Here is a 20,785-nt window from a genome sequence, read left to right as displayed (position 1 = left end):
ATGCCGGGTTTTCAACTGGGTATGATAGATTCAGGATTTAAATGTTGGGCAGCTAGGAGTATATCTTGCATGGGTGATTTATTTGAGGGAGATGTAATGATGTCCTTCGATCAGTTAGTACGGAAGTACAAGTTACCTAATAGAGACCTCTTTCGTTTTTTTCAAGTTAGGGATTTTATTCAAAAAAGGACCACACTTTTGACTGATCCCTACAAATCTGACATAGAAAGAGGGGTACTAAGGGCTAAGAGTACACTCTCTGTCGGTACTCTATATCACCAATTGGGGGGTGCCACCTCAGATGAGTCTGATCGACTCTGCAAGATGTGGGAGAGAGAGCTGGATGTTGAAGTTTCTTCAGAGGCATGGGAAGATATTTATGAGAATGCAAGGAAGATATCAATTTACAATAGGACCCATGCTTTACAGTTGAAGATTCTCCACAGGGTCCACTTAGCCCCAGACCATTTGTCAAAATTTAAACCAGGGGTATCTTCAGCATGTCCCAAGTGAAAGGTCTGTACAGGTACTCTTACCCATTGTCTTTGGTCTTGTGACAGGCTTCAAACATATTGGAGCGCTGTGGTGGGTGCAATGGAGGGGATTTTAGGTGTAGGGGTGGAGAAGGACCCTATTTCGCTCCTTTTGGGCCTACCCATTGCATTTCCTGCAGACTCGGATAAGGAAAAACTTTTCAATATTCTTACATTCTGTGCAAGGAAGAATATCTGGCTAGGTTGGATATCAGAAAACCCCCCGGGCCTGTCGTGTTGGCGGAAGATTGTTATGGAGCATATTCCCATGGATTTTCTCACAAATATGGTACACCACAAAACTGAGAATTTTTACAAGACATGGCAACCCTTTTTGAAATACCTGGACACAGATTTATCTGCCACACGAACAAGGGCTTTTATATAGCCGTAACGATTGTGTTTCATGAGTCCAATATCCAGGGAGGAGGAACTGTGAATGTATGAGTGTTTTGTTTGGCTGGGCTGAGTTATTACTATTTATTTGTTTGCTGATAGGTATTTATTTAGTTAAATAGCTAGTTTAGTTTTTTTTTAATTTTATATTTCTCTATATATGTTTATACATTCGTATAGGAGGGTGGGTTGGGGAATTTGTTTTATTATTTGGGTTTAGTTTTGTACTGTTTTGAATTGCATTGTTTTGTATTTGTTGTAATATTTAAAAATCTATTTTTTTTTAATAAAAATATATTATAAAAAAATTGAATAGCAATTTCAAAATTGTGAGATGCAAAGAATGAGTAATACTTAAAATTGACTTTTGTGAAAGGTTGTGAAGGTAAACTCTTTTAGGATGGATGAATTAGGATAAATTGAATGGGCTTTCTAATCTATACGCATCTTGTGATCTCATGATAAATGAAAGATGTTGCCAGCAGCATAAATCTCCTCCCATTACAAGATGGAAAAGCATTTTGTCAAGAAATATTTACCGGAATTACAGGAACAAACTGTGCCAATGATTCCAGTCATTTGGACAGGTGCCAAAACATTTTTTTTCTTTATTTTACTGATCCCAACTGACTTCATAACATTTGATATTTTTCCTTTCCATATCTTGTTTGCACTTGAGTTACTTCATCAGACTCATCACTATCACATTCACAAAGGGAAAGGATGAAAAAAGTCTTTCTTCCTCCCTCTTGATCCAACATTGCCTTCCTGCACCTGGCAAATACAAGGACAAAAGTGGAACCGTGCAACTTGACTCCCTCTTGCACTAGAAAGTCCATTGTCTTTTTAACACCAAAGTCGAAACCCTCGCTTTACCAAGTGCCTCAAAACGGGACACATACCTGGTCACTGTATAGTTCCCAAATGTGTCTCAAACCAGCTATTCTTTAACTTTACAAGTAGCTTCAATATCATTTACTGCCAATGTATTCTTAACAACATAGAACAGTACAGGCCCTTCAAGCCCTCGATCTTGTACCGACCTTTTATCCTACTCTAAGATCAAACTAACCATACACCCTTCGTTTTACTATTATCCATGTAACTATCCAAGAATGACCTAAATGTCCCTAACGCATCTGATTCTACTACCACTGCTGGCAATGCATTCCACGCACCCACCATTCTCTGTGTAAATAACCTACCTCTAACATCTCCCTTAAATCTTCCTCCAGTCACCATACAATTATGCCCTATGACGATAGTCATTTCTGCCCGGGGTAAAAGTCTCTGGCTATCCACTCTACGCTTCTCTTCACCTTGCATAACTCTATCATGTCACCTCTCATCCTTCTTCGCTCTAATGGGAAAAGCCCTAGCTCTCTCAACCTTTCTTCATAAGACATGCCCTCCAGTCCAGGCAGCATCCTGGTAAACCTCCTCTGTTCCCTCTTGAAAGTTTCCACATCCTTCCTATAATGAGGCAACCAGAACTGAACACAAAATTCCAAGTGTGGTCTAACCAGGGTTTTATACATCAGCAGCAAATTCCACCTTCCAAAATGAATCACTTCACACTTTTCCAGGTTGAAATTGATCTGCCACTTCCCAACCTCGGTCTGCATCCTGTCAATGTTCTGTCGCAACCTACAACAGCCCTCCACACTATCCACAACTCCACCAACCTTCATGTCATCGGCAAACTTACTAACACACCCTTCCACTTCCTCAACCAAGTCGTTTATAAGAATCACAAACAGCACAAGTCCCAGGACGGAACCTTGCAGAACACCACTGGTCACCAAGCTCCAGGCTGAATACTTTCCATCTACTTCCACCCTCTGTCTGCTATGAGCCAGCCAATTCTGTACCCAGACAGCCAGGTTTCTCTGTATCCCTTGCCTCCTCACTTTTTGAATGAGCCTACCATGGGTAACCTTATCAAACATCTTGCTAAAATCCACGTACACCACATCTACAGCTCTACCTTCATCAATGTGTTTTGTCACATCCTCAACGAATTTAATAAGGTTTGAGAGGCATCCTGCCCCTCACAATGCCATCCTGATTATCTCTAATCAAACTATGCTTTTCCAAATAATCATAAATCCTGTCTCTCAGAATCCTCTCCAATAATTTGCCCACCACCGACGTAAGACTGATCGGTCTATAATTCCCAGGGTTATCCCTATTCCCTTGCTTCAACAAGGGAATAACATTTGCCACCTCCAATCATCTGGTACTACTCCAGTGGACGAGGACGCAAAGACCATCACCAAAGGTGCAGCAATCTCTTCCCTCACTAACCTTGGATGCATCCCGTCTGGCCTATCTAGCTTGATGTTTTTCAAAATTTCCAGCACATCCTCCTTAACATCAACCTGTTCGAGCAGATCGGCTTGTTTCACGCTGTCCTCACAAACAAAGTCCCTCTCACTAGTGAATACTGAAGTATTCATCAAGGATCTCCCCTACCTCCTCTGACTCTAGGCACAAGTTTCCTCCACCATCCCTGATCGGCCCCATCCTCACTCTGGCTATCCTCTTGTTCCTTATGTAAGTGTAGAACGCCTTGGGATTTTCCTTAATCCTGCCTGCCAAGGCTTTTTCATGCCCCTTCTAGCTCTCATCAGTCCATTCTTCAGTTCCTTCCTGGCTATCTTCTAACACTCTAGAACCCTGTCCAATCCTTGCTTCCTCATCCTTAAGTAAGCTTCCTTCTTCCCCTTGACTAGATATTCTACATCTCTGGTCATTCAAGGTTCCTTCACCCGACCATCCCTTCCATGCCTCAGTAGACAAACCTACCCAGCACTCGCAGCAAGTGCTCCCTAAACAACCTCCACATTTCTAATGTGCATTTCCCTGAGAATATCTGTTCCCAAATTATGCTCCACAGTTCCTGCATAACAGCATTGTAATTCCCACTGTCCAATTAAATACTTTTCCATACCATCTGCTCCTACTCCTCTCCATGACTGTAGTAAAGGTCAGGAAGTAGTGATCACCATTACTGAAATGTTCTGCTACTGAGAGATCTGACGCCTGACCAGGTTTGTTGTCAAGCACCAAATCCAATATGGCCTCCCCCTAGTCGGCCTACCTACATATTGAGTCAGGAATCCTTCCTAGACACACCTGATAAAATATGCTCCATCCAAACAACTTGCACTAAGGAGATTCTAATCAATATTCGGGAAGTTGAAGTCACAGTTGACAACAACCCTGGTACTTCTGCATCTTTCTAAAATCTACCCCCCAATCTACTCATCCATGTCTCTGTTGCTACTGGAGGGTCTATAGAAAACTCCCAATAAGATGTCTGCTCCTTTCCTGTTTCTGACTTCCACCCATACTGACTCAGTAGACAAACCCTCCTCGACAGCCTCCTTTTCTGCAGCTGTGATACTATCCCTGATTAGCAATGCCACTCCCCCAACTCTTTTACCTCCCTCCCTGTTCCTTTTGAAATATCTTTACCCTGGAACATCCGACAAATATTCCTGTCCCTCTGATATCCAAGTCTCCGTAATGGCCACACATTGTAGTTGCAAGTATTGACCCATGGTCGAAGTTCATCCAACTTATTCCTGACAATTCTTGCGTTAAAATAGACACACTTCAACCCACCACACTGATTGCAACTTTGCCTTATCAACTGCCCAGCCTTCCTCACAGACTCTCTGCACACTATATCTGCCTGTTCACCAGCTATCCTATCCTCTGCTCCGTAGCTCCGGTTCCCATACTCCTGCTGACCTTTTAGTTTAAACCCTCCTGAAGAGCTCTAGCAAACCTCCTCTCAGGATATTGGTGCCCTTCTACTTCAGGTGTAACCTGTTCTCCTCGTACTGGTCCAACTTTCCCCAGGAGGTATCCCAATGGTACACATATCTGAAGCCCTTCCTCCTACACCAGCTCAGCAGCTACATGTTCAGCTGCACTTGCGTAGTCTGTGAGGAGCTGATACACTTCTTGCAGATGAAGTCAGCAGAGACACTTACTTCCCACATCCTGTGAGAGGAGCAAGCAACTGCCATAGCTTCCATCCCCTCAGCTTTAAGTTGCCAGAAGAGATTTTAAAAAAACCTCACCGTACCAACCTCTACACAGAATTGTTTTTTGGTTAGAGGAAGAGGACGGGTGGGAGACACTACATAGGCAGTGTTTCGGGTTTAGTCGCTTCCCAAATACATTAGTCCATTTACCTCGCAGAGCCCATGTCCACTTCCGCCTTTGTTCCGCTGATTCATGAGCTGGAGTCTGGTACAATTGCGGCATTTAAGAGGCATTTGGATGGGTATATGAATAGGAAGGGTTTGGAGGGATATGGGCTGGGTGCTGGCAGGTGGGACTAGATTGGGTTGGGATATCTGGTCAGCATGGACGGGTTGGACCGAAGGGTCTGTTTCCGTGCTGTACATCTATTACTTTCCTGGCTGCTCCCTGGCTCATGCTCGCTTGACTCTGCTGGGTTATTTCAAAGTCCATTTACAGGAAATTGTAAACTTTTATGCATAATGCCAGGATATAGTCACATTTTAACACTGAAATTAACCAAAGATATTGAGATAGAGTGAAGGATAGGTTATGAAGAATGTGTTTTGGTGGGTTATTCAACCAGGAGTGGCATTGAAGCCAAGCCTGAACCTGAGCTTACTGTGACCACAGAAGCGCATTTCCCATTCAGGAATCACTGATTTACAATCACAAATAGGTATCATGGTTGATACACCCGCCTCTAGTTCAATGCTACTGAGGGCAACAGTTACCCTTTCCATCAACTGCTGCCTCAGCTGAGACCAGTTGAGTCAGCACAGATGAGGTATTTCATCCCCGGATGTTTTTGGCTGTATGATTCACTCTGGTTATTTTTATCTTGCTTCTGCTTTGTGGGGGCATAGTATAAAATTGTTTACCACAGATTAGTCTTTTGATCCACAAAATGTCTTTTGGGAAGGGTGGGGTGATACAAAATCCACAATACAAACAAAGGATACGTACTACTGACTCATTGCAACCCTACGTAACAGCCTGGGCACCATAATCTTGTTGGTTACACGGTGGAGCTCATAAAACAATAGCTTAGCAGAAGCTACACAGCCTAAATTTGCTAGCTACTCCCTGTCCTAGTGAATGGAGATCGGACAGGTTTCCTGCAGCAGAAGCAAAGCTGTGGTGTAAGTGTGAATAAGATCATGGTAATGATGCTCAGTTTAAAATTAGTGAACATTGTTCATCTTGGTAACCTTTTTTTCTTGACGTTCTTAAATTGCGTAAGCACCACAATCAGCAACTACTTGAATCCATTATCAGCAGTACTTAGTACTTGAAACAGATGGGGAAAATGAGACGTACAGCATATTGGAATCTGCTTGACATGCATAATTTCAGAACATTATCTCAACAGTATGCTTATTATTGCTTCCATTTTGTGCAATTTACGTCTGGGTTGAAATTTTGCTCATACAGTATTTAAAAAGAGAAGTCAATTCCCCAATAGGAGAGTGGATAAAAAGTCAGCTGGGTCTGAAATTGAGCTGCGCCAACCATGTTTCTCTTCTGTGTGTGTGGAAAATTGGCTGATCTTAACTTGACATGACAGTTGCTCTCTGTCCTCTAGAGTGATGGATGAAAAAACAAATTCTCACTCCAGAATCCAAACTCTTTGTGGAGAATATGAGTGCGCAGATGAGAAGAACAGGTTTGCATTCAACTATTGTGTTTCCCACAGTTCAAATCTCACAGTCAACGCTCCACATAAGGTACTGCAGCTGAGGGACCAGAAGTTGACCAGTGCCAGCAGGATTTACCCCTCAGGATAAGACAGCATCGTTATGGGGAAAAGAGAGAAAATTGGGTGGAAGAGGAGGAAGTAAGTAGGAAAGCATTTTCGTTATAACTAGTTCAATGTGAACACAAATGTATCATCCCCAAAACAAGGTTGTCTTGGGAGGTGAATCCTCTCTTGGCAGGTGAATCCTCTCTTGGCAATGCATCAATTTTCTTTTAATTATTTGTTCACTACTGTTTGCCTTTGAGAATTTGGTGATGAGTTGCCTTCTTGAATGCTGCAGTCCATCTGATGTGAGGATGTCTACAGCACTGTTCCAAAGATAGTTCCAGGATTGTGACTCAGTGATGAAATGAGAACATAGTTCCAAGTCAGCATGGTATGTAGTGAGGAGGGGAACTTATAGGTGGCGGTGTTCCTGTGCCTCCGCTGCCTTTGCCCTTCCAGAACGTTGGAGAATTTGGAAGTTGCTATGGAAGGAGCCTAGGTGCTTAGTTTCTGCAGTGCATCGTGTATCTGGTATACACTGCTGCAACTGTGCTTTCATGGTGCAGGAAGTAAATATTTAAGGTGGTGAAGGAACGTTGTGTGGCATTCAAATAGGCTACTGGTGGACAGAATGTAAAAGAACTTGTAGATGCTGGACATCCTACGGAGACTCAGAGTGATAAGAGTCCCACAGCACGGAGACTGGCCCTTTGGCCCAATCTGATCCATGCTGACTGACTGTCCATCCACACTAACTCCATTCACCTACACTTGGCCCATATCCTGCTAAACCTTTTCTCTCCATATATTTGTGTAAATGTCTTTTAAATGTTGTTAATGTACCCACCTCAAACACTTCCACTGGCACCTCATTCCATATGCGTATCACCCTCTGTGTAAAACATCTGCCATCAGGTTCCCTTTCATTCTTTCCCCTCTAACTTTAAAATGATGCCCTGTAGTCTTCGATTCCCCAACCCTGTGAAAAAGACTGAGTGCACCCTATCCATGCCTCTCATGATCTTAACTACTTCTATTAAGTACCCCCTCAGTCCCTAACGCTCTAAAGAAAAATGTCCCAGCTTGTCCAACCGCTCCCTATACCTCCGACCATTGTGTCTTGGAAATAATCTTGTAAATTTTTTTTGCACTCTTACCAGATTAATAACATCCTTCCTATAGCAAGGTGAGAAAAACTGAACACAATACTCCAAGTGCGGCCTCACCAATGTCCTGTACAACTACAACATAACTTCCCAACTTCGATACTCAATGCTCTGATTGATGAAGGTCAGCATGCCAAAAGCCTTCTTCACTGCCCTGAATACTTATGACTCAAATTTCAGAGAACCGTGAACCTGAACTCCAAGATTCCTCTGTTTGTTTACACTCCTTAAGGCCTGACCATTCACCATGAAACTCTGACCTTGATTTGACTTTCCAAAATGTAAGACCTCACACTTATCTGTATTAAACTCCATTTGCCATTTCTCAGCTCACTTCCCCAGCTGATTAAGGTCCTCCTGCAAGTTCTGATAACCCTTCTCACTGTCTATGATGCCACCAATTCTGGTGTCATCTGCAAATTTACTAATCACGCCTTGTACATTCTCATCGATAACAAACAATAAAGGGCCCAGCACCGACCCATGAGGTACACTACCACTCTCAGGCCTCCAGTTCGAGAAGCATCCTTCCACTATTACCCTCTGCTTCCCTCCATCAAACCTACTGTGTATCCAATTTGCCAGCTCCCCCGTATTCCTTGCAACCTCACCTTCCAGAGCAGCCTACCTTATCAAAGGCCTTAATGAAATCCTTATAGACTACGTTTAACACTCTGCCCTCGTAAACCTTCCTGGTTACTTCATAAAAGGACTCTAACAAACTTAACAAGCATGATCTCCCATGCTAAAAGCCATGCTGACTATTCCTAATCAAACCCCGTCTTTCCAAATGCATTTATATCATATCTCTCAGAATCTTCTCAAGTAATTTACCTACCTACCACGGATGTTAAGCTGACTGGTCTGTAGTTCCCAGGCTTTTCTTTGCAGCCCTTCTTGAACAATGGCACAACATTCACTACCCTACATTCCTCCAGGACCTCATCTGTGGCTAATGATGATACAAAATTATCAGCCAGGGCCCCCACAATTTCTTTTCTGGCCTCTTGTAGTATTCTTGGATATATCTGATCAGGACAAGGAGATTTATTAACCATCATACATTCTAATACATCCAACACCACCTCTGCTATGATATGGATTGCCCCCAAGATATGACCACTAACTTCCCCAAGTCTTCTTGTCTTTCTCCATGGTAAACACAGAGGAGAAATATTCATTGAGGATCTTGCCCATCTCCTGCAGTTCCACACATACATGTCCACTTTGGTCCTTACTAGTTCTCTCATAGAACTCGCTTACTATTCTCTCACTAGTTATTATTTTTCCTTTAATATAAATGACTGCTTTGGATTCATCCTAATCTTCTCAGTCAAGGCTAATTTGTACCCCCTTTTTGCCCTCCTGGTTTTCTTCTTCAGTAGACTAATCCACCATATACCTCCAGGGTTTCCCTTGATCCCAGCTACCTGTACCTGAGCCAAGCCTCCTTTTTTCTGGTCAAAGCCTCAATATCTCGTCATCCATGGTTCCCTATTCCTGTCAAGCTTGGCCTCCACCCTCACAGGAACATATAGACGTTGAACTCTGGCTATCTAACTTTTAAAGGCCTCCTACTTGCCAGAGGTCCCTTTGCCTGCAAACAAACTACGCCAATCAACCCCTGCAATCTCCTGTCTAATTCGATCAAAATTTGTCTTGCCCCAATTTAGAAATTGAACCTGTGGACATGTTTTGTCCCTCTCCATAACTATTTTCAAATTAATAGAACTATGTTCACTGGTCCCAAAGTGATCCCCCACTGTCACCTCCTTCACCTGTCCTGCCCTTTTTCCGAAGAGTATGTCATGTTTTGTCCCTTCCCAAGTAGGATCCATTATATACTGCTTGAGGAAACCTTCCTGAATACCCTTAACAAATTCCACCCCATCTAAGCCCTGAATGCTCAGACAGCCCCAGTCTACGCTAGGAAAATTAAATTCCCATACAATGACAACCCTATTGTTCCTGCAAGTCTCCCCAATCTCCCGCATATTTGTTCCTCTAATAACCGTTGACTATTTGAGGGCCTACAGTACAACCCTAATAACATCACCATCTCCTTCTCATTTCTTAGCTCCACCCACAAAGCCTCACTGGTTGATTCTTCAGTTATTTCATCTTGCATTACTGCTGTGATATTTGCCTTAATCAAAAATGCAACTCCCCCTCCCGTCTTTCCACAACCTCTGTTCTGCCTGAAGCACCTGTACCCTGGCACATTAAGCTGCTACTTCTGTCCCTCTCTTAACCATTTCTATAATGTCTATAATATCCCAGTCCACACACCTATCCATGCCGAGTTCACCAGCCTTACCTGTCAGTCCTCTTGCATTGAAATAGATGCAATTTAATCCTACAGGCATTCCTCGCTCCCCGTCATTTTCCAGCCTGACCTGTCTCTTCACTTTACTATTTTTGATTACTGTATCTCCTTCCAGCCTCGTACTTCCCTCCTTGCTGTTGACGATCCCACTCCCCCTGCCAATCCAGTTTAAACCCTCCCTTGTAGCACGAGCAAACCTGCCCACCAAGATATTGGTCCCCCTCCAGTTCCGGTGCAACTTATACCTCTTGAACAGATCACCTCTGCCCCAGAAAAGATTCCAATGATCTCAAAATCTGAATCCCTGCTCCCTGCATGAATTGTTTAGCCACACACTCATCTGCTTCCCCTCATTAGCATGTGGCACTGGAAGTAATCTGGAGATTACCACTGACGGAGTCCTGGTTTTTAACTTGTTGCCTAGCTCTCTATAATCACTCCGCAGGACCTCATCCCTATTTCTACTTATGTCATTTGTGAGAACCTACACAATGACTTCTGGCTGCTCACCCTCCCACTTGAGAACATTCTCAAAAGAGAATTCCCAAACTCCGACAGGCTCTTGTAGTCATGATATTTATAATGACTGATCCAGTTCAGTTTCTGGTTAATGATAATTAATAATAATCCCCAAGCTCTATGTTGTGGGTGGATTTCACAATGGTAATGCCATGAATGTCAAAGGGAGATTGCTGGATTCTCTCTTGCAGAAGATTGCCTGGTACTTGCGTGGTGCAAATGTTATTTGCAACACAAGAAACAAAAACATGCTGCATCTTCATTTCAAGCAGATTGGAAAAGTTAAACAGACACACACTTAATTCCTTTAGAATGTAGAAAACTAGTGTATACGTAGTCTTGACATTTACCTATGAGTAACAGAGCTGCAAGCAGTACAACAAAAATTCCGAAGTACATTCCCACTCTGAATATGGTCCACGCTGGGGCTGGCTGTAAAAAAAAAAGAATATGAAGTAGATAAGGTAGGGTAAAGTAGATAGAAACAATGCTTTAATTCTTACTGAAACAACTCCGTACATTCCTAAACAGCAATAATTCACATTGATGAACTCCTCGCATAAATCTTTACTTAAGTTTTAAAATATACAAGATACACTGTATCCAAATGATTTAATATCAATAATGGGATGATATTTTTTACTGGTTCTTTGTCAAGGTACAAACAACTGCAAGAAAAACATGTCTCTAAAATCTATGGAATTCTAAGTATTTTTTACCCGATACATAATCCCTGCACCAAACCTGTACGACATGTGATCATGCAGTTAGATTGTCAACACCTTTCACCTTTCAAGACTGGCTGCCGTTGGGTCCATATACGGTAGTGTTACAATGCCAGCCTGTATTGAATTTACCCTTAAAAGAACTTGAATTGAGCATGAATTGGCATTGGAGTGATAAATATCAGTTGATAAACATAAAATTGAGAATTCTGTGAATTCCACCTGGATCTTTTACTTCTTGGACCGAGGTTTAAGAGTGGCTAACATCTCCTGGTCAAGGATTCAAAATGAATGGAGCTTGGATAGTGTCAACCCAGTTAGAAATGAGTGAAGATCCATAATTCAAAAATTGTCCTTAACTGATAATCCCAACAGAGCTAGACTGATACTGGAAATGGACTACATCCTATTAACTTTTATAGGGTTATGCTCGGAAATGTGTGGTTAGAGGTGCATTGTTGGACAGAAGTAGAGCATGCTTCACTTTGCATCTCAACATGCTATACCTGACCGAGGAGTGTTCAATGATGACAATATATACTCTAAATTGAAACAGTACTGTTTACCAGCTACAGATATCAAAATTTACATTTCTATAGCACCTTTCATTTCAAGACACGCTAAAGCACATCATAGAACATCAAAAATTCTGAACTACAGAAACTGTTAAATAGGCAAACCAGCTAATTTGCAAACAGCAAATGCAAACATTTCACAAATAGCAAAGAGACAGATAGCAGTTAATCTACTTTGGTACTGCTGTTTGGGGGGGGTAAATGTTGTCTCTATATGAGGAAAAACTTCATTTCTCTTTTAGTCTGCAAAACTGAGCTAATTAAAAAAAAATCATTGTTTTAATCCTAACTCATCGCAAGACCTGTCAAAAATCATCCATAGTGCCTGAACTACATTTGGTCCTGGTTTGGCAATGCTTCAGATTTAGAACTTGCAACCTAATGTTTAAAGTCCTCCATTCTTTTCTCTGTAACCTACTCCAACCTTCCATTAAGATGTTATTCCTCCAATTTTTACCTATTGTGTAGCTCCAATTTCTATCCTTTACTGGATTTTTATAATGAATGTCTGTACCTAAGTATCTCCTGTAAGATGCTCCTTAAAACTTACCTCTTTGAGCAAGCCTTTGGTAACCTAATCTTATGTGACTCAAAATCAAATTTTACCTACACGCACTCCTCATTATCCATTGATTGGCTACCCTCAGATCTGCATACTTGCGAGATCAGCCCTAGATCATGTTTTTCTCCCCTATTAACTTGTTCATGTAATTCTTCCTGATAGATAGGAGTTTTACCTTGCAGCAGTGTCTGCATTTTTTATCTGCTGGAGGTCCATGCCCCTATTCTCTGCAGATAATGAGAATTTGTTGTATTAATCTTCCTGCAAAGAACCTTGTAACATTTTACTACATGAAATGAACTTTAGAAATGTAAAAATTTTGCAATCAAACAGCGTGATGGGGCTATATTTGCCTCTTGAGGGGGCTGTCAAGGCCTCAGTTTCATGCCCTCTCTGAAAGACAGCACCTATGACAATAACACTCTTTCTCTGTACTGCTTTGCAGTTCAGTCTCCAAAAACAATGAGAGAAATGAAAGCTACTGCACTGCAAGCTTAATGTAACCTGAGCAGCTCCAAGGGGTGGGACTCGTAACCTCTTCATGGCTTTCTGCCTGTCACCTCCTTCCAATTCTGCGGTAACAAGAGCCTACCAAGCAAAACAGATCAGAATTAATCTTACTAGAATATATGAAATAAAAAAGTGAGTAATTGGTCATTAAATCTTAAGTAACTAAGTCCACAACTGGTACTTATTATTTTTCTGCTTTGCAATGGTCAGATTTATTACAAATTCCTAGAGGCCAACAGCAGATGTTTTATCAGTGAGCAGCATGCTGAGCTGTGAGTAGACATTAAGAGTTGCTCAAGTGAAGTAGGACTCAAGTCAGATATTGACATGGGCCAGTTCTGAGGAAGGGTCATTTGACCTGAAACGTTAACTCTGATTTCTCTCCATGTGCTGCTAGATCTGCTGAGCTTTTCCAGCAATTTCAATTCTTGTTTCTGATTTACAGGAACCGCAGTTCTTTTGGCTTTTATTGACATGACAGGTTTGGCAAACTCCCCGAGTGTTGTCTTGCTGTGCAACCGTATGCAGTAGGCTGGAAGATTTATCACAACTGCGCTCACCCTGTCTCCATTTGAGACTGCGCTCATTAATCTGCTTTGATTCAGCAAATCATTCCATCTGTTTAATTCAGATTTGAACCTGTAACTTATGGGTTGCTGGTCTAACACTACAAAACACTACTACATTAATTCAATGTGAAGTTATACTGCTTATGAACTCATGAAATTAGATAAAATAGTAACATATCTGAAGTGATGTTGGCTAGATATACTGAAACATAATTAAGTTAAATAAATTTACATCGAGAATTACTCTCCTTGGATTACAAGGATTACTCTCCTTGAAGCAGAGAAGATTTGATAGATGTTGAAAATTATGAATAATCCTGGTGATTGACTAGCAACCAGCAGGAAAGTATGTTATCTAACTGGCAAAGATTGAGAAGAGAGAGGTGGAAGTTTTATATATGCAAAATACGATATTTTGGAATGCATTGCTTGAATGGGTGGTGGAAGCAGATTCACAATTAATTTTAATAAAAGAGTAAGATGGATATTTTAAAGCAATTAACTGAGAAACTGGATTAGTTAGACCATTACTTTAAAGTGCTGACCCATCCAGAAAGGGCTGAATGATCTTTATCAGTGTTATATGCTTCTTTAAATAAATTAAGAATACTTAGCAAGGATTCTGTGATTATGTGCTGTGGTGTGGGATGAAGGTGCTCATACAGCTTTGTAATTTCCCCGCACATGTCCTTCTCTATATTTTTCCCTCTGGTCAGAGGTCTATAGAACATAACCAGTACTGTAATTATATGTTTTGCTTCTTAACAATGCAAATACATGGTTACAGGTTCACGTGTAGAGCACTGAAATGGAGTCAGTTGTTTCAGCAGAGATTGGAAAATATTTCAGGCTATAGAAAATTAACTTGGTCAAGAAAGAGAGAGTCCCTAGCATTATTCAAGCTGTGGACAGAGCACTTTAGAGAGGATCGTTGAACCTTAGTTCTATCTCACTGTGTAGGACAATCTTTGCCTCTTACCTCTGTCTCACTGATGAGCTGGGTGATTTTCTTGCAGGTATAGAATGGAGCCACCTCTACATGTGCCACTCTCCAGTCAGCACCACGGCTTGTCTCCAGCATCTTATCATGCTTTTTCAGAATCTTTCGAAAACCGGTGAAATTCAGATTCTATACGAAAGTAAAGCAGCAGGCTATTTAAAAGAGCACTTATTGGTTTTTAGCATAATTATTAAATAGCTACTGCTCATCTGTTGCATTCCAGACACACAGCAATCTGATTGACTCTCAACTGTGCTCTGAAACCATAAGCAAGCCACTGAGTTGTACAAAACTGTAACAAAGAAGTATAAACATCAACCTCAGCATTTGGAGACAACAAAAAGCATACCCGGCCAAGATGTGCTCACTGAAACATCTATGGAATTACACTAACTTTAGGAAAACCGACCCAAAGTGTATCCATTGATTCAAGTGCCTTTATTATCAATACTAAGCAGCTTCTATTTCATCAGACCACATGAAATCTCATGGTATCAGGTCAAACATGGACAAGAAAACCTCCTGATTATCATCTCTTTTGGCTGGTGAATCAGTACTCAAACGTGTTGAACACCATTTGGTAGAAGCAGCATGGCTCAGAATATTTTCTGGGTGAGAGATTTTAATGTTCACCAGCAAGAGTGGCTCAATCACATTATTATTGACTGAAACTCGAGTTCTGAATAATATGGTTACATACTTGACCTACAGTAAATGATAAAAGAAAACAGTCAACTAAGATACCACTCTCCGGGAAGTTCCAAGCAGACCTCATCCTCATCAATCTCTCTGTCACAGCTTCATCTATTTGGATCATCAGACAGATCTTGTAGAAGCAAAGCTCTTCATACTCAGAACACCTTGCATAGTACTGAGCAGCGTTTCTACTTAGCTAAGGCTTTTGACAAGGCCTTGCATAGGAGACTGATTAAGCTGGTAACAGGCCATGGGATCCAGAGCAATTTGGTAAATTAAACCCAAAATTGGTTTAGTCAAAGGAAGCAAATGATTAAAGGTTAGTTTTGTAACTGGAATCCTGTGTCAAGTGGCGTAACAGAGCTCAGTGCTGTATAGTCTGTTCTGCTATAATGTGGTAGCTGCATTCTCATGTGACCTTGTGTTATAGAAAATCACGCAATAAAAATAACAGGGCCTGTTGGGAAAAACAGGGCTGAGTGAACCACCAAAAATATCAGTAAAAACCGAAACAAAAATAGCAATTAGCCGAATGCAAACAATAGCACAGTCTAAGTAAATGTTAAAATCGTATATCTTAATGAAATAATACAATAAATGTATTTAAGGGGTTTCTGAGTTTGCTGAGTTACGCTACTGTATTAAGATGAGGGCTGAGGGTCATCATTATTTTCTGGTGCAGTTCTGTGTGCAGAGTTATGAAGAAAGAGAATACTTAGTCCTGAAGTGGATGGCTGTATTTCATTGTCCTCAGACTGTTTCTTGGGGGTTGGCTTAAAAAAGGTTTCTAGTTTTTGCTGCTTTGCCATCTTTCTTCTATGATGAAGAAACTGTTCATAGAGTGCCAGATAAGACTTTATGCCACAAACTGCCTACCTGCTGCATTCCGCATTGTAGCCATTGTCTTCTAAGATTTGCAATTGTATCTCAACTTCTCTCAGGATAGAAGACAAAAGAGAAGTGGAAAGTTCTCATGGACCTCACTGTCTGCATCCTGAGCTTCAACTTCCCCCAGAGCAACAAGTTGCTGCAGATAAGTCCACTTCTTCAAATTCAACTTACTTTGCAAGAATGACACAATCTTCTTTGATTGCTGGAAGCTCCTCCGAGGTTCAATGCCTTCAAAATCATGAAGGAAATCTGGGAGTAGCTTCCGCCAAACTGCATACAAGCAGTCCTTACTCACATCACTCCAAGCCTCCACAATGATTCAATAGCATTTTTAATGTTAAAGCTCTTTCAAAATTGAAGAACACAGTCCTCTTTATCCCCCTGAGTAGCTGCAAAGTGCTTCTCGAATGTGCAACTTAAATAATAAGCTTTAATAGCTGCTATTGTCCCCTGGTCCCATGGGTTGAATGAGAGCGGTTGCATTCAGAGGTAGAAGTAGCACTTTGATGTTTTCAGAAAGCTCACCAATTTTGGGAGCATGGCTTAGTGCATTGTGCTGAATGAGGAGAACCTTGAAATCCAAATTTTTTCTCCTGTAATAATTTCTAAAATCATCCTCGAAACATCAACAATAAGGGCAGAAAAAAAATTGCACCGTCATCCAATGTCTTTTGCTTGACTTAAGGTAACAAGGGATGCAATTGCGTATTAGCCAACAGGAGTTTGCGTCTTTAAAATATCATTCCCCAATTCACCAATCGTGTTACAGCCAAATTGCATTCATGAAACGCGCGTTATAGAAGAATGACCTATATCCCTTGCTATTTCTAATATACATTAATAATCTAAGAGATGTAATCAATATGTTTCCAGATTACATGAAAAATTAGTCATGTGGTAAATAGCAAGGAGAGGCACACAATGTACATGGGCTGGTCAGATTGGCAAAACACTGGAAAATACAATTTAATCCTGAAAAATGTGAGGTGTTGCATTTTAGGAGCACTAACAAAGGAAGAGAGTACATGATGAATGACAGGACCTCAGAAAGTACAAAAGATCAGAGAGACTTTGGTGTGCATTCCCAAAGATCTTCAAAGGCAACAGGGCAAGTAAATAAAGTGGCTCAAAAGGAACATGGGATGCTTTCCTCTACTCGCCGAGGCATTGAAATCACCGCAGGGAGGTTATGGCCGAGAGGGACCTGATAGAAGTATACAAAATTATGAGGTCTACAAACATATGAGGGTGTAGACTTGACTGACAGAGAGAAACATATCCTCTTAATAAAGAGGTCAACAACCAGGAGCCATAGACTTAGTATAAGAGGAAAGTGGAGCCTATCTCTAGCTTGCTGCTGGAAAGGGTGGTAGGAGTGGGAACCCTCAAAACATTTAAGTATTATTTAGATAAGTTGAAGTGCCATAGGCTATAAGGCACATATAATGGGATTGCAGTGGACAGGTGCTTGATGACTAGCATAGGCACAATAAGCCAAAGAGCATCCTTCCACACTGTAAAACGTTTTGAACTCTATTTCTAAAATTCCAGTTGAGACAGATTCAAAACAGATTACATAGCTCAAAACTGGGCTGGACATCTACAAAGATCTTGATCCATCATCATCAGCATATTTGCATTCCCCCACAATGTGTCATTGTCATACGGCTACCAAATCAGAGGAACAACACTGGAGGAGTGTGAAACATCATACAGGTTGACCTGCTATAACATGCATTTCGTCAACACAAATTCGCTATAACGTGATTGATGAATTGGGGACACTGTCCCTAAAGTGCTAACTTTTAAATGTGTGTTGGCTGTAACACAATTACACCTCCAACATTTTAAGCGCTGTTTCTAAAGTGTGGTTTTTCTAAAACGTGGGGTTGCATAAAAATGCAAACTTCATGTTATACAAGAACTACCTGCATTAGGTACAACATCTAGCATACCTGAAAACGAGATGCCAACCTCATTCAATTATACAGATTAATTCTGTGCTAAGCACAAAATCAGGATGTTATCATTAGAGTTAAGTAATCTCATTATCAACTGACCTGCAGCCTGTCACGCCCACTCACGAATGGGTAGGAACCATGAAACAACCAGTGGAAAGGTGGCTACAAGGGCAATACCACGCCTGATTATGGAAGCGCTTAGAATGTGAATGGAAGGCAAAGTCCAAGTGGGCATGAACATTTTCCAGCAGACATGGATGATCAATGTTCCCCGAGTTCTCTCGCATCACAGATGCCACTATTTAGATTCGCTCTAGGTAGTAAGAAATTGCTGAGTACAACGGATACACTAAAGGTTAGTCAAAGGAAAACAGTTGTGGTTGTTGAAGGACAATCACCTCAGTCCAGGGCATTGTTGCAGGGATATCTCTTGGTTAGCATGCTAGTCTCAAAGCCCTAAGCTAATTGATTAATGAGGTGGAGATAACAGCACAACGCTTACTTCAATTTTGAACTCAACTAATGACACAATCCATTCTTACATGAAATAAGACTGACAAAAATAATAAAAGGGGCTGATAAACAACACTAATACCACATAGAGATGGTAATTGCCTGGCCCCTAAGGAGAATGAGCCCAACCGAGTGGACAAGTTAGACCAAAAGATCTGTTTCTGTGCTGTACATCTCAATGACTCTATATGGACTACAATGGATCACTACCATATTCTTGAGGGCTGTTACAGATAGCCAATCAATGATGCTAATAACATCCACAATCTGTGAATGAAAGTATAAGTGACTGCTGAAGGCAGTTACCTATGAACATAACAGCAGGTTTCCTTTCAGGAGAAACTTAACTTTGCAACCGCAGCTGAGACCCGAACTGCAGCTGAGACCCTGGAGTGATTAAATACAGTTAACATGTTAAAATGCCATATCTATACCCACTGGAGAGCATAAATAAATAGTGACTACCAAATAACCATGACATTCAATAGTACTACCATCACCAAATCTTCAACTAACATATATTACAGGGTCAACATTACCAAAAGTAGAAACGAACCTGCCACAAAACCACATGAGCAGCGGGGTCAGAGGTTTGGCATTCTCGACTGGGTGATTCAACACATGACTCCCCAAAGTTCTTCCAACTGCAAAGCACAAGTCGGGCTTTAAAGAATACTCACCACTTGTTGAATGCAGCTTCAGCAACACTCAGCAAGTTCAAAACTATCCAGGATAAAGCTGCCGATCTACTCAGCCCCCAAATTGAAACATTCACTCCCTCTACTAGCAGTTTCTGCAACAGCAGATCACTAAGCCTTAATCACCTAGAAGATCAAAAGCAATAAACTCATGGGAAAATCAGCACCATCAAGCTCCCCTCATAATCCTGACAAAATATGTTGCTATCTTTCATTATTACTTGGCAAAAATCCTGTAACTCCCTATGTAAGAGCACTGCACAAGTATCTAACTTGATTGAGTTTTTTTGAAAAAGTAACAAAGAGGAGTGATGAGGGTAAAGGGGTGGATTTGATCTATATGGATTTCAGGAAGGTGTTCAACAAGGTTCCCCATGGGAGACTGGTTAGCAACGTTAGATTTCATGTAATAAAGGGTTACCTAGCCATTTGAATACAGAACTGGCTCAAAGGTAGAAGATAGAGGGTGGTGGTGGAGGGTTGCTTTTCAGACTGGAGGCTTGTGACCAGTGGAGTGACACAAGGATTGGGGTTGGGTCCACTACTTTTCATCATTTATATAAATATTTGGATAGGAACATAGGAGGTATAGTTAGTAGTTTGCAGATGGCACCAAATTTGGAAGTGTACTGGACAGTGAAGAAGGTTACCTCAGATTACAACAGGATCTTGTTCAGATGGGCCAATGAGCTGAGAAATGGCAGATAGAGTTTAATTTGGATAAATGCGAGGTGCTACATTTTGGGTATGCAAATCTGAACAGGACTTACACACTTAATGGTAATATCCTAGGGAGTGTTGCTGAACAAAGAGACCTTGGAGTGCAGGTTCATAGCTCCTTGAAAGTAGAATTGCAGGTAGATAGGAGAGTGAAGGCGGCATTTGGTATGCTTTCCTTTATTGATCAGAGTATTGAGTACAGGAGTTGAGAGGTCATGTTGTGGCTGTACACGATGGTGGTTAGGAATATTGTATGCAATTCTGGTCTCCTTCCTATCGGAAGGATTTTGTGAAACTTGAAAGGATTCAGAAAAGATTTACACGGATATTGTCAGGGTTGGAGGATTTTAGCTGTAGGGAGAGGCTGATTAGGCTGGGGCTGTTTTCCCTGGAGCGTCAAAGACTGAGAGGTGACCTCATAGAGGTTTATAAAATCATGAGGGGCATGGATAGGATAAATAGACAATGTCTTTTCCCTGGGGTCGGGGAGTCCAGAACTAGAGGACATAGGTTTAGGGTGAGAGGGGAAAGATGTAAAAGGGACCTAAGGGGAAACTTTTTCACATAGAGGGTAGAGTGAGTGAGTGAGTGAGTGAGTGAGAGAGAGAGAGAGACAGGGAGAGAGTGAATGAGTGAGACAGGG

At 41.4% G+C, this 20,785-nt stretch overlaps 1 protein-coding gene across 2 annotated transcripts in view; it reads right to left on the bottom strand.

The window, feature by feature from the left end:
* The window catches only part of LOC122554626 (solute carrier family 53 member 1-like), a 332,318-nt gene that overhangs the window by 81,700 nt on the left and 229,833 nt on the right, over nt 1–20,785 (bottom strand). For both annotated transcript variants that reach the window (XM_087990928.1, XM_043699948.2), the window contains exons 5-7: nt 14,643–14,792; nt 13,089–13,172; nt 11,073–11,154 (exon numbers count right to left, since the gene is read on the bottom strand). In XM_087990928.1, the coding sequence (XP_087847054.1) occupies nt 11,073–11,154; nt 13,089–13,172; nt 14,643–14,792 (316 nt within the window). The remainder of the gene's footprint in view (nt 1–11,072; nt 11,155–13,088; nt 13,173–14,642; nt 14,793–20,785) is intronic.

The sequence above is a fragment of the Chiloscyllium plagiosum genome, unplaced genomic scaffold (genome assembly GCF_037043375.1).
Source record: "Chiloscyllium plagiosum isolate Xiang-an unplaced genomic scaffold, Cpla_swu_hap1 HiC_scaffold_9, whole genome shotgun sequence".
Taxonomy (NCBI): Eukaryota; Metazoa; Chordata; class Chondrichthyes; order Orectolobiformes; family Hemiscylliidae; genus Chiloscyllium; species Chiloscyllium plagiosum.
The sequence above is the reverse complement of the archived record's forward strand: the minus strand, read 5'-3'. Positions and strand labels throughout refer to the sequence as shown.